A 14,777-nucleotide genomic window follows, 5' to 3' on the forward strand; every position below is an offset into this window, starting at 1 on the left:
CAGTGACAAATAAACTACATTTAATCCATTTTAAATTCAGGCTGTGAAACAACAAAATGTGGAAAAGTAAAGTGGTGTGAATACATTCTGAAGGCTCTGTATGTGCCTGTCAGAGTAATGGGCCAGGATTCATGGGCCCAGTCTGCCTAGAGAGAACCATTTGTCCCTGGCATCAAATGCACATTAGCTTCATTTAACACACATTCACAGACTACACACACACACTCAACAGCATGACTGGGCCACAGTAGCAAAGCCATAGTGGATACACAACACATCATAAGCACATCATTTAGTGCTACAAGTCCTTTACACAGTTGTTGTTTACATTAAAAACGTTTTGTCTAGTTTTGACCTCATTTGGCCACGTGTGTCATTTTGTGGGCAAAAGGATTGCAATGTTTGCAAACCATTTTATGGCAGGGAATTCATATTTTCACAATGTACAGCATGTTACAAACGGCGCCCCATTTAAATGTGGCCGACTCCTTACATAGTGCACTACTGTTGACCAGAGACCTATGGGAATAGGGTGCCTTTTGGGATGCACCCCCTGTAAATATGTGTGTGGGTGTGATAAAATCAGAGAGTTTACTGTGTTGCAACTAAACGTTCTGGCACTCAGTCCCCGTCTGCATCCCACGCTATGTCTTATTTAGTGCACTACTTTTGACCATGGTCCATTGAGCTCTGGTCAAAAGAAGTGGACTAAGTAGGGAATAGTGTGCCACTTTGGGGACGCAACTCTCATTTGCATCAGGCCTCATCGGTGCATCGACCTGTTCCTCTTATTAAAGCAGATCTGTTAATGAGAGAAGTCTTTTAGCAGCGCTAATAAACATTGATTCAGCCCTGAGTGGGGAGCAATGGTTTGGTGAAGAGTTCAGCAGTGTATTGGCCTGATAATAAATCTATTGGCGTCCCCATACTGGCATGGTATCCCTTGGTACGCCCCCTCCCCATTAATCAGGTTAGAGGGGGGAGAGTCCTATTTTGGTCATTTTACACACACACACACACACACACACACACACACACACACACACACACACAGGCCTACTTTTTTTTCACTCATTTAACTGTACTTGGAGGCAGTTTTTTCATATGCTAGCTTGTAAAAAGAATGCTTGCTTAAAATTGTATGAAATGTTTCAGTAACAGTTACAAAGAGGCAGCATGTGAATACTCTAATTGTCCCACTACCTATAATATCCATCCACAGTCCTACTAAGTCATATCCATCCACAGTCCTATTCAGTCATATCCATCCACAGTCCTATTCAGTCATATCCATCCACAGTCCTATTCAGTCATATCAATCCACAGTCCTATTCAGTCATATCAATCCACAGTCCTATTCAGTCATATCCATCCACAGTCCTATTCAGTCATATCCATCCACAGTCCTATTCAGTCATATCAATCTACAGTCCTATTCAGTCCAATGTCAGTGCAAAGCAACAACAATATCCCCCTGTAGGCTACTTAACCTGATAGCATCAGATGTGAACGAACACAACATAACCACCTGGTTGTAGCTCCACAACAAACTATTGTCTAAGGTTTCACACAACAAATCTCCCAAACAACCCCTGCTTACAGAAATGACAGTGTGTCAAATGGGGGTATGGTTTTCCCCTCTAATCAACCCGTTTGGCCATCACAGCTTACAGTGCCTTCAGAAAGTTCAGACCCCTTAACCTTTTCCATATTTTGTTATGTTACAGCCTTATTATTTTTCCCCTCATCAATCTACACAAACACCGCATAATGACAAAGCAAAAAACTGTTTTTTTTCTAAATGTTTGCCAATTCATTAAAATAAAAAAACTGGGGGAAAAAAAGAAATCATAATTACATAAGTATCAGATCCTTTACTCAGTACTTTGTTGACAGCGTTTACAGCATTTAGTCTTCTTGGCACACTTGTATTTGGGGAGTTTCTCCCATTCTTCTCTGCAGAACCTCTCAAACTCTGACAGGTTGGATGGGGAGCGTCGCTGGACAGCTATTTTCAAGTCTCTCCGGAGATGTTTGCTCGGGTTCAACTCTGGACTCTGGCTGGGCCACTCAAGGACATTCAGAGACTTGTCCCGAAGCCACTCCTGCATTGTCTCGGCTGTGTGCTTAGGGTCGTTGTCCTGCGGGAAGGTGAACCTTCGCCCCAATCTGAGGTCCTGAGTGCTCTGGAGCAGGTTTTCATCACAAATCTCTCTGTGTGGGGAGATTGAAGGGACGCCAAGTGCGACTGACGTGTTTTCCGTTTGCTCCCGTGGTATTCTTAAAGTTTATGTGAATTTTGCAGCAGAACCGTATTTATTTTCTAATATTAGTTTGGCGATCCCGTTCCGTAAAAACCAAGACACTTTGCTTTCGAATGTCACCATGTCAACGAAACATATTTTATTTATTTTTATTTCACCTTTATTTAACCAGGTAGGCTAGTTGAGAACAAGTTCTCATTTGCAACTGCAACCTGGCCAAGATAAAGCATAGCAGTGTGAACAGACAACAACACAGAGTTACACATGGAGTAAACAATAAACAAGTCAATAACATAGTATAATTTTTGTTAATAATCTATATACATTGTGTGCAAAAGGCATGAGGAGGTAGGCAATAAATAGGCCATAGGAGTGAATAATTACAATTGAGCAGATTAACACTGGAGTGATAAATGATCAGATGAACATGTGCAGGTAGAGATACTGATGTGCAAAAGAGCAGAAAAGTAAATCAAATAAAAACAGTATGAGGATGAGGTAGGTAAATTGGGTGGGCTAGATACCGATGGACTATGTACAGCTGCAGCCAAACACAAGGCCAAAAACATGACTTAGAGAAAACCCGGCCTACAAGACCCACTCTTTTCACCGCCCTCGAGTCTGAGGGCCAGGGGACTCACACTTTACCTGGGGGTGCAGGTTGGCCTGGCGGCGCAGAAATGAACATTCGAGGCCATTAAAATACTACGCTCTGAGATAGTTGAAATGAAAACGGAGGTGGTTGCTACGATCGAGGCCCGAATACAGGAGGTTTCTGATACTTTAAAAGCAGATCTAACCATCCTGCGGAACGAGACGGTGCCAGCAATCACATCACTCAAAACAACAACTGCGTCACAAAATACAACGATCGCAGTACTGGAGACCTCCGCTACAAATGTCTTCCGACTTAACTACGTCCCTGGAAGCTGATGTGAAATGCCTGGCTGTGGATTTGAAAAAGCTGAAGGAGAGCTGTGTGAGTTTAGAGGGATTCTCTCGCCGCAATAACCTTAGACTTGTATCGGTCCCAGAGTCAGCGGAAATGCATCGCGCCACAGATTTAGTTTCTTGGCTGCTGAAGGATGTTTTTGCCTTGAAGAAAAGCCCCTGATTGATCGTGCCCACCGGTCGCTGCACCCAAAGCCCCGGGATGGGGAGAGGCCCCGTAACATAATTCTTTGAGTGCACTTTTTCCATGAGAAGATGGAGATTCTCAGACGAGCCCGCAATACCTCTCTCTAGTAAGTAATCCACCTGTGGTACAATTATGTTTAGATATAACAGGTTAGATAAATCAGTCTTGTATATTTGGGGAGTTGGCGAACCCATTCAGGCTTATTTGATGTGATCTAATGTTTTGATCATCTAGTGCGCTAGCCTTACAAGCATTCAGTCATTTTAATGTAATTGTATTAAGGTTTTACTTAGCCTAGAAACACAGGAGTTGTCTCGTTCACCTATTCAGTTTGTTTACATTGCATCTCAGTGACTCAAAATATTTTGGGTTATTTGTTTACTGCATCAGTTTGCATTGACCCAGTAAACAGTACAGTAAATGTTTCCCGAGGCTACACGTTTTTGGGGGTCTTCACTTCAATTTTAAAGGTTTGAGCGTCAGTTATGCCCAGCAAACGTTCAACGTTGCACACACTTAGTTTTTGGTCTTGGTTGTAAGTTGTCTCAGCGTCAACTAGACAATTATTATAATTACTTTTTTTTGTCTTACTACGATTTCCTTACTTCAAATTAGATTTTTGGCTGAGAGCCTTTATACATTTGATTTATTTTCTCTCTCAATGCCTGTTATAAGACTGGGAATATAATTATATACATCTACAAGTGGTGCTTTTGTAATTTCGTTTGCACAAGGGATTCACTTTTATTTCACTCTTTTTGCTGTGTGATCCACACAAAAAAACACGACTATAAAGAGCGGGACTATGGGTTTAGTCATTCTGTCTTTTTTGTTGTTGTTTTTCTGTACTTTTTCCAAACATCTACCGCCGTACAATATTACTCTGATACAAGTTATTCTGGGGTTTTTGGGCGCTCATTGCTTTTCCATTCTATGCTCTAATGACAGGGTTGAATAACGGGAATGCCCAGGGGGGCTGAAATAATGCGATCAAGTACATTTCGTGGAACATCAAAGGGGTTAACAACCCTGTGAAGCGTAAGAGGGTGTTGACACACTTAAAGGGTTTGAATGCAAATGTTGCATTTCTACAAGAGACTCACTTGAGGACTGGTGAACATTTTAGGATGCGTAGGGACTGGGTTGGTCAAGTGTTCCACTAACTTTCATAGTAAATCAAGAGGTGCTGCCATTTTGGTTGATAAAGCTACTCCCTTTGTAGCTTCTGAGGTTATTGCTGATCCTAAGGGACAATACATCATAGTAACTGGTAAACTGTTTTCTATCCCTCTTGTTTTGTCTAGTGTTTATGCTCCCAATTCGGATGCCACAAGTTTAATTTATTCCTTTTTATCTGCTATACCCTATTTAGATTCTAATTTGTAGATTTTAGGGGGGGATTTCAACTGTAAAATGTCCCCAGTTCTTGACAAGTCCTCACAAAGAACTACAGGCCCATCTAAATGTGCCCTACTTATTCAATCTTTTCTTCAGAAATATGGTATGTTTGAGGCTTGGCATTTCCTACACCCTACAGATAGACAGTAGTCCTTTTATTCTCATGTTCATCAAACATACTCCTGGATTGATTAGTTCTTTTTGGACAAAAAACTTCTGCTAAACCTTCGGCAGTGTACTTACGAGAGTATTGTTATCTCTGACCATTCACCATTAGAGCTTGAGTTATAGGAGGTCGCTGGGGAAACTCTGTTATCAATGGCGTCTTAACCCCATTTTACTCTCAGATAAGGAGTGTCAATTTCATTTCTTCTGAAATCACCTTATTCCTAGAAACTAATTCAACACCAGATATGTCCTGCTCTACCATATGAGAGTCTCTCAAAGCATACCTACGTGACCAAATGATTTCTTATACAGCCAACCAAAACAGAGTTCGCTCTCAGCGACCTGAGTGAATCCATAGCCACTTTGGATGAGAAGTAAGGATCCTTCCTCTGATCTGCATAAAGAGCGCCAACTACTCCAAAATGAATTTGATTAGCTTTCTACCAGGCAAGCTGAACAGTTACTCTTGCGAGCTCGGTACAGAGGATATGAACAAGGCGACAAGGCCAGTAAACTCCTTGCACATCAGATGCATAAATCTGAGGCCTCACGTTTAATCCCACAAATAAGGACCACGTCTGGTGCCACCACAGTTAAACATAAAGAGAATAATGATCAATTCAAACAGTTTTACTCTGCGTTATACACCTCTGAATCCCTTCAAGACCCTTCACTGATTGATTCCTTCTTTAATGGCTTGAATATGACTCCAATTTATACAGACTTCCATGACTGTCTAGAATAAGAATTTACACCTGAGGAGATTGCAACAGCAGTGCCCGCAATGAAAAGTGGTAAATCACTGGGTCCGGATGGTTTTCCAACCGAATTGTACAGGACGATTTCCGGTCTGCTTTGCCCATTCTTGTCTTGACTATTTGCATTGTGGCTTATTACCTCAAAGCAACCGCCTAGTCTTTATCAGGCTTCAATGTCATTACTATTAAAGAAAAACAAAGACCCCCTGGAATGTGGATCCTATTGCCCAATCTCTCTTTTAAACTGTGATTACAAAATCCGAGCCAAGCTTTTAGCTATCCGTATGGAAGGCTCGCTGCACCAAGTAATACACTCTGACCAGACTGGCTTTGTGAGAAATAGGCATTTGTTTTTCAATATTAGGCGCCTTATGAATATACTGTACTCAACAGCGTGGGGGGACCCGGAGGTGGTGGTCTCACTTGATGCGGAAAAAGCTTTTGACCGCGTTGAGTGGGATTACCTAACAGCTGCCCTTTATAGATTTGGCTTTGGCCCCAAATTCATTGTGTGGATAAAGATTCTAAATTTTTCCCCCATGGCTTCGGTATGGGGGAAAAGTTGGTAGAGCATGGCGCTTGTAACGCCAGGGTAGTGGGTTCGGACTAATAACTTGCCCTCTGACTATTTTCCCTTGCACCGCGGATCCAGACACGGTTGTCCACTTTCCCCCTTGTTGTTTGCTTTGGCAATCGAGCCTCTCGCCATTGCACTACGCTCTAATGATGCCATTCAAGGAATAATCAGGACGGGCTTAAAGCAGAAAGTCTCCCTATATGCTGTTCATCTCCAACCCTGATACCTCATTGCCACGTGCCTCATCTGTTCTTAAAGAGTTTGGATCAATCTCAAGGTACAAGCTGAATCTAGGCAAGAGTGAGCTTTTTCCTGTAAACAAGGCTGCTTTAAAGTGCTCTTTTACAAGTTCTCAGTTTAGGATTGTAAGGGATCAATTAACCTACTTGGGAGTTAAAGTGACAAGGCAATATTCAAATTTGTTTCAGGAAAACCTTGTTGCTCTGGCAGACAGTTTGAAATAATCTTTTACTTTTTGGAATTTGCTACCTCTTTTTCTGATCGGAAGGACTAATGTAATTCAAATGAATGTGTTGCCAAAATTTTTATATTTATTTCAAAATTTACCCATTTTTATTCCATTTTTTTATTTTTTATTCATTGGATCAAACATTCATGCATTTTATTTGGGATGGCAAGGTACCACGGATTGGTAGAAAACATTTACAGAAGCCAAAGTCATTGGGGGGTTTAGCTCTACCAAATTTTCAGACATACTATTGGGCTGCAAATTTCAGAGCCCTTTTGTACTGGCTACAGACTGATCCTTCTGGCCCTAGACCACTCTGGGTCCAGATGGAGTCTGAATCGTGTAAACCTGCAGCACTTTCTTCTGTGTTGTGCTTGTCTCTCCCAGTGTCCCTAGGCAAAAGGTGTGTCAACCCAATTGTAAAGCAGTCTCTTAAAATGTGGAATCAGTTCCGTTTAGCCTTGAGCCTTGAGGCTTTTCTCTATCAGGCCCAATTAATCAGAACATTTTATTTCCTCCATCTTTGAATGATGGGGCTTTTGGCATCTGGCACTCACTAGGCCTCTCCTCACGAGCCCAATTATTCTTTGATGATACATTTGCCACTTTTGCTCAGCTACAGGAAAAGTTCAACCTCCCCCAATCCCACTTTTTCCGCTATCTAGGAACTTTGTTAGAGCTACCACACCTGAATTTCCCCATAGGCCTACGAATACAGCTATAGAGAGCATCTTAGAGCTTCCTAGGGGCGCAACTTCAGATGTATATGCAATCATTCATGACTTACAGAACCCTTCTTTGGTGCTTTTAAAGTCTCGATGGAAAAAAGGATTTGGGGGAGGAACTTGGGGAAGACGCCTGGGAATCTGTGCTGCACAGAGTGCATTTGTCCTCTTTTAGCACTAAACACAGCCTCATTCAATTCAAGGTGGTTCACCATATCCACTGGTCCGGGGCCAAATTTGGAAGAATATTCTCTGATTTTGATCCTACCTGTGTAAGATGTCAAATGGAACCAGTCACACTGTTGCATATGTTCTGGGGTTAACTGTCAGGTTTCTGGGAATAAATATTTAAATGTTTCTCTGATATATATGACACTTTTATAGATCAGTCTCCCCTTACAGGCCTTTTTGGAGTACTGCCCATAGGTACCCCCCTGTCAAGAATCCAGTCGGACACTGTTGCTTATACAACTCTTTTAGCTAGACGGCTAAAACTACAGAACTGGAAGGTGGCAGCTCCCCAATCTTATAAATATTCGGTTAGAGATGTGTTGTGCTCTCTAAAACTAGAAGAAATTCCATTCACGTGGGAACCCCAAACTGTTTAATGAGGCTCTATTCCGGTGTTACTTTAAACAGTTCATCCTCTGATGGCATTCCTATTAAAACAAAAATAAGTCTATTTGACCACCCTGTGACTTAAGGGTTGGATGAGCATTTCTTTGTGTTTTTTTCTGAGGGGGGGCATTAAGGTTGATGTGCTTATTGATTGTGACCTACGGATGCCTTCTTCATCTTGCCTGGTCAGAGACTAAAATGTGAGCTTGTTTTTCCCAGTTTTTAAATGTTAAATTTTAAAATTTTGTTCATGCCTACATAAAATTATTATTATTTTTATTTTTTATTTTAAAGCATTGTAAACTTTTTATTTTTGGTCCAGTGGATGGTCGGTCTGTGGCCATGACTGTCTGTGAGTGGTTGCATTTCTCCACCCCTATCCCTAGACTGTTTACAGGAATAATGGTGAGGTGTTTGCTCTGTCCCTGTACTACAGATTGCCCTTTAACCTTTGTAGCCTTCTGCCTGGTGTGTTTAACTTGTCTAAAGTATGATATCTTTAAAGCTTTTTTTATGTATTATTTGTATTTTTTCTAGTTGAGTATATTATTTATATTGCTTTGTGTTGTCTTGTGTGTGTGTGTAAAAGTTAATAAACAGAGTTTAACCACAACAAAAAATAATCTCTGTACTTTGCTCCGTTCATCTTTTCCTCGATCCTGACTAGTCTCCCAGGCCCAGCCGCTGAAAAACATCCCGACAGCATGATGCTGCCATCACAATGCTTCACCATAGGGATGGTGCCAGGATTCCTCCAGACAGACATTTGGTATTCAGGCCAAATAGTTAAATCTTGGTTTCATCAGACCAGAGAATCTTGTTTCTTATGGTAGAGTCTTTAAGTGACAAACTCTAAGCGGGCTGTCATGTGATTTTTTACTGAGGAGTAGCTTCCGTCTGGCCACTCTACCATAAAGGCCTGATTGGTGAAGTGCTGCAGAGATAGTTGTCCTTCTGGAAGGTTCTCCCATCTCGACAAAGGAACTCTGGAGCTCAGTCAGAGTGACCATCGGGTTCTTGGTCACCTCCCTGACCAAGGCCCTTCTCTCCCGATTTGTTCAGTTTGGCAGGGTGGCCAGCTCTAGGAAGTGTCTTGGTAGTTCCAAACTTCTTCCATTTAAGAATGATGGATGCCACTGTGTTCTTAGGGACCTTCAATGCTGAAGACATTTGTTTTGTACACTCCCGAAAACTGTGCCTCAACACAATTCTGTCTTGGAGCGCTATGGACAATTCCTTTGACCTCATTGCTTGATTTTTGCTCTGACATCCACTGTCAACTGTGGGACTTGGTATAGACAGGTGTGTGCCTTTCCAAATCATGTCCAATCAATAGGTAAACATTACATACATTTAATTTTATGTAGACAGAGCTTTTAAATTGTTAAAGGTGCTACACATAGGATTTATTTATTTATTCTAAAACATCCTATGTGTAGCACCTTTAAAATAGCCCTACAACACTCACTCAAGTAATCAAATACTAACGTCAGTTTGGATATGCGGATATTTGATTAACCGTGCCCATCCCTAGTCTGTGTGTGTATATAGCGAGACTCACCAGCCGAAGCAGAAGAGAGCAAAGTAGAATCCCAGTAGGGTGGCCACCACATGTCTGACAAAGGGGCTGGTCTTACTGGGGTGGAGATACAGACGGAACCCGAAGGCAGTCAACAGGGCAAACAACTGGCACACCACAAAGTTGACCTGGAGCAGAGTAGAGAGAGGGGACGGTGGACGGGGAGGGAAAGAGAAGGGAGGGGAGAGGGAGAGGAGGGTGGAGAGTGGACGGGGAGAGAAAGAGAAGGGAGGGGAGAGGAGGGTGGAGAGTGGACGGGGAGGAGAAGGGAGGGGAGAGGGGGAGGAGGGTGGAGAGTGGACGGGGAGGGAAAGAGAAGGGAGGGGAGAGGGAGGAGGGTGGAGAGTGCAAGAGAATGGAAGGAAATTGAGAATTTAAGGAGCGAAAGAGATGTACATATTGTAATTTTGTGGTGGATGGCATGTTAACTTTCCGGACCATAATGTAGTTGTGGGCGAGAGATGAGGCCCGCTGATCTTTAGCTGTGAATTTGGGATTAATTTAAAGTCCCTTTAAAGATGATGAGATCAGATATCCAATGCGAGTGTGGGTTCGATTAGACGTGCAGTAACTGACTGAAGATAACACATTCACATAGATGTCTGAACACTGATAAGCAGCACTTCCTAGGTCAAAATGACAGCTTCATCATCTAAAATAGAAGAACCTTCTGCTGTTTACGTTACATGACAGCTAAAATAATCTTGCCATGCAACCACACACATACAGCGCCTTCAGAAAGCCATAAGACTGCTAAATGGTCAATTAATGGTTACGCAAACTATCTGCACTGACCCTACGCACACTCACTAGACTATACAGCGCCTTCAGAAAGTATTCACACCACTTGACTTTTTCCACATTTTCTTGTGTTACATTCAGATTTTTTTGTTCACTGGCCTACGCACAATACACCATAATGTCAAAGTAGATTTAAGTTTCAATTTTTTACTAATTCATAAAAAATGAAAAGCTGAAATGTCTTGAGCCAATAACTTTTCAACCTCTGTTGTGGCAAGACTAAATAAAGTTCAGGAGTAAAAAATGTAATTAACAAGTCACATTATACGTTACATATACTCAATCTGTGTGCAATAATAGTGTTCAACATGATTTTTTAAATGACAATGTCATCTCTGTACCCCACACATTCAATGATCTAAGTTCCCTCAGTCGAGCAGTGAATTTCAAACAAAGATTCAACCAAAGACCAGGGAGGTTTTCCATTTCCTCGCAAAGGGCACCTATTGGTAGATGGGTTAAAAAAAAGCAGACATTGAATATCCCTTTGAGCATGGTGAAGTTATTAATGACACTTTGGATGGTGTATCAATACACCCAGTCACTACAAATATACAGGTGTCCTTCCTAACTCAGTTGCCAGAGAGGAAGGAAATCAGGGATTTCACCATGAGGTCAATGGTGACTTTAAAACAATTCCAGAGTTAAATGGCTGTTGTAGGAGAAAATGGAGGATTCTGTTTTGCATTAATACTTTCTGAAGGCACTGTAGACTATGTGCCAATCCAAAGGCAGTTGCCTGCTGCATACCAGCCTCCAGAGGCACCTATGGGATTTGAAGGCAGCCTTTTAAGGTACCTTGGGATTGAGACAAGCACATTTTGACATCCTGCCTTGAAATGCTTGTCAATTGGGACACAACCATAGCCTGGTTATCCAGACTGAATGACGTTACACTTGGTTAGCGCTAGAGGTCGACCGATTAATTGTGAACGGTGAATTAATTGTGATTAATTAGGGCTGATTTCAATTTTTCATATCAATCGCTAATCTGCGTTTTTGGACACCGATGGCCGATTACATTGCACTCCACAAGGAGACTACGTGGCAGGCTGACTACCTGTTATGCAAGTGCAGCAAGGAGCCAAGGTAAGGTGCTAGCTAGCATTAAACTTATCTTATAAAAAACAATCAATCTTAACATAATCACTAGTTAACTACACATGGTTGATGAGATAACTAGTTTATCTAGCTTGTGCTGTGTTGCATATAACCGATGCGGTGCCTGTTAATATATCATTGCATCATAGGCTACTTTGCCAAACAGGTGATTTAACAAGCGCATTTGCACCACCGTCTTTGCACCAATGTGTACCTAACCAGAAACATCAATGCCTTTCTTAAAAACAATACACAAGTATAAATTTTTAAACCTGCATAATTAGTTAATATCACCTGCTAACATTAATTTCTTTTAACTAGGGGAATTCGTTCACTTCTCTTGCATTCTGTGCAAGCAGAGTCAGGGTATATGCAGCAGTTTGGGCAGCCTAGTTCGTTGCGGACTGTGTGAAGACCATTTCTTCCTAACAAAGACCATAATTAATTGGCCAGAATTGTACATAATTATGACATAACATTGAAGGTTGTGCAATGTAACAGCAATATTTAGACTGATGGATGCCACCCGTTAGATAAAATACAGAATGGTTCCGTATTTCACTGAAAGAATAAACGTTTTGTTTTCAAAATGATAGTTTCCGGATTTGACCATATTTTTGTGTTTTATTATATTATAATTAAGTCTATGATTTGATAGAGCAGTCTGACTGAGCAATGGTGGGCACCAGCAGGCTCATAAGCATTCATTCAAACAGCACTTTACTGCGTTTGCCAGCAGCTCTTCGCTGTGCTTCAAGCAATTGCGCTGTTTATGACTTCAAACCTATCAACTCCTGAGATTAGGCTGGCAATACTAAAGTACCTATTAGAACATTCAATAGTCAAAGGTATATGAAATACAAATGGTATAGAGATATAGTCCTATAATAACTACAACCTAAAACTTCTTACCTGGGAATATTGAAGACTCATGTTAAAAGGAACCACCAGATTTCATATGTCCTGAGCAAGGAACTTAAATTTTAGCTTTTTTACATTGCACATATTGCACTTTTACTTTCTTCTCCAACACTTTGTTTTTGCATTATTTGAACCAAATTGAACATGTTTCATTATTTGTTTGAGACTAAACTGATTTTGATGTATTATATTAAGTTAAAATAAGTGTTCATTCAGTATTGTTGTAATTGTCATTATTATAAATATATCTAAAATAAAAATTAATTAAACAATTTTAAATGATTATTATTATTTTTTTTTAATTATAAAATCGTCCAATTAATCGGTATCGGCTTTTTTTGGTCCTCCAATAATCGGTATCGGTATTGACGTTGAAAAATCATACTCGGTCGACCTCTAGTTAGCGCAGCTTTCAGTCTGGTTTAACCAGGCTCCCACACACACGCTAAGGATACTAGGTAAAGATGTAGGCCTAAACAACAGAAACCAGGTTCAGATGTGACTCCCATTCTGCATCCCAAATGGAACACTAATCCTTATATAGTGCACTACTTTTAACCAGAGCCCATGGGGCTTTGACCACAACCTATATGGTTCTGGTCAAAAGTAGTGCACTATTAAATTAAAATAGGGTGCCATTAGAGACTCATCCAAAGCAGGGTCCTGGGCGGCAACACCTGGCTACCCAGGATGCCCTGTAACCCAGATAAAACCGGCGTTCCATTAGCTATTGTGCCAAAACGTCATGGCTAATCAAGAGCCCAGTGGAGCCACAGTAACACACTACGAGAGTCTGGACTGGACAGAGCGAAGGGCACACACACACAATAACCAAAGCAGAGTCCTGAGGCCGGTGTGAGCTGAATACCGATGAGCTGGCAGGGATACAAGAGGGGACACCCGTGCTCTCCCTCACTCTCAGGATCAAAGGTCACCAGACTGGGAGGTGGTCCAGCTCGGAGTCAGACAGTCCGTCCCCTCTGATCCAGCTCATCATCGCCGCACTGAAAGCCAATCCCCATCATCTGATCTGCAGCTCTGCTACCCTGTAATGAACGGCACATAGACAGAGGGGTGTCCCAAATGACACTATATCCCTATATAGCGCACTCCTTTTGACCAGAGCCCATAGGGATTATGGTGCAATTTGGGACGCAGTGGGAGAGGCTAGCACTGGCCCTGGTTTAAGGACAGAACATCCATCTGTCAAACTGCTCTTTTAGGAAATGGTAGAAGCTAGGCATTATGGGGGATTCTTGGCAGCATGTAGTGATTGCAACGCCCCTATGCCCCGGGTGATTCAATCTGCTGCCTCGCGAAGACTAAGAGAGGCCGTGGCATCCATCTGAACTCTAGCATTTACCAAATAAGGTCTGTGCCAAACCAAGGATAAGAGTACTCGAATACTAGGACTTAACGCACAGTACAGGTTGTCAAATATACACAAACTGTATACATGAATATCACAGGCTCATAGCTTGAGTCATGCTTTCCTTAGTTCACATTCTCACCATTCTACCAGGAGTGGGGACAGAAGCACAAAAACAAATTGTGTCAAATATACTAAGAGTATTCTATATTAGACTCATGGCTGGAGTCATGGTTATCACCTTCTCAGTGCTCTGCAACTACTTCATCATTCAAACGCTAGCCTAGAAGAGGATCATTTCACACCATCACGTCTCATTTTAGTACAAACCTCTATGGGGCCTAATCAGAGGTTCAATTTCCTATTAATATTATTATTATTATTATTATAATAAAAGATAAGTTAGTGGGGGAGTTAAGGGTTTTGGGCAAGATGTATGTCATCACAAACAGCACATTGTCCCTTTGGTTTTTCAGTACATTTTTGACTTCCAATTGTCTGCTTCGGTCTCTGCTCTGGACTCTATGTGCCCCATACTCTGTTCAACTTTATCTCTGTTGATTCTCCCTTCTCTGTCTTGGGGTTTTCTGTGATGTGTGGGTGCGGCCGGTTGAAGCACCTCCACTGCGCGTAATATTTTACCACGAACACTGCAGCAGAAGCGAACTCCTTCCTCCGCTACTCTTGTCTGAGTGAGGCTACAATACATGGAGTTTCCCGGGGAAGATGTGAAGCACAGGGGAAGCTGTGAAGCCAGCTGTAGCAAAATTGTGTTTATCAGTTGGTTATTAAAGAATGTAAAGAAATGTTGTGTATGTAAAATGTGTATGTTTACTGCTTTTTACTGAATCATGAATAGCTACAAATATTGAATACACATTCATTCATGTG

The 14,777-nt window shown here is 41.6% G+C and overlaps 1 protein-coding gene across 2 annotated transcripts in view; it reads right to left on the reverse strand.

Moving 5' to 3' along the window:
• The window catches only part of LOC123990606 (lysophospholipid acyltransferase 2-like), a 92,596-nt gene that overhangs the window by 30,714 nt on the left and 47,105 nt on the right, over positions 1-14,777 (reverse strand). Inside the window, exons 2-3 of one of the 2 annotated variants that reach the window (XM_046291244.1) lie at positions 13,386-13,563; positions 9,677-9,822 (exon numbers count right to left, since the gene is read on the reverse strand). Coding sequence is in view for 1 of the 2 variants with exons in the window: in XM_046291243.1 (XP_046147199.1) it covers positions 9,677-9,822 (146 nt within the window). In the remaining variant the exon portion in view is untranslated. The remainder of the gene's footprint in view (positions 1-9,676; positions 9,823-13,385; positions 13,564-14,777) is intronic. The other variant, XM_046291243.1, reaches the window with a different exon arrangement.

This window comes from Oncorhynchus gorbuscha, linkage group LG12 (assembly GCF_021184085.1).
Source record: "Oncorhynchus gorbuscha isolate QuinsamMale2020 ecotype Even-year linkage group LG12, OgorEven_v1.0, whole genome shotgun sequence".
Classification (NCBI taxonomy): Eukaryota; Metazoa; Chordata; class Actinopteri; order Salmoniformes; family Salmonidae; genus Oncorhynchus; species Oncorhynchus gorbuscha.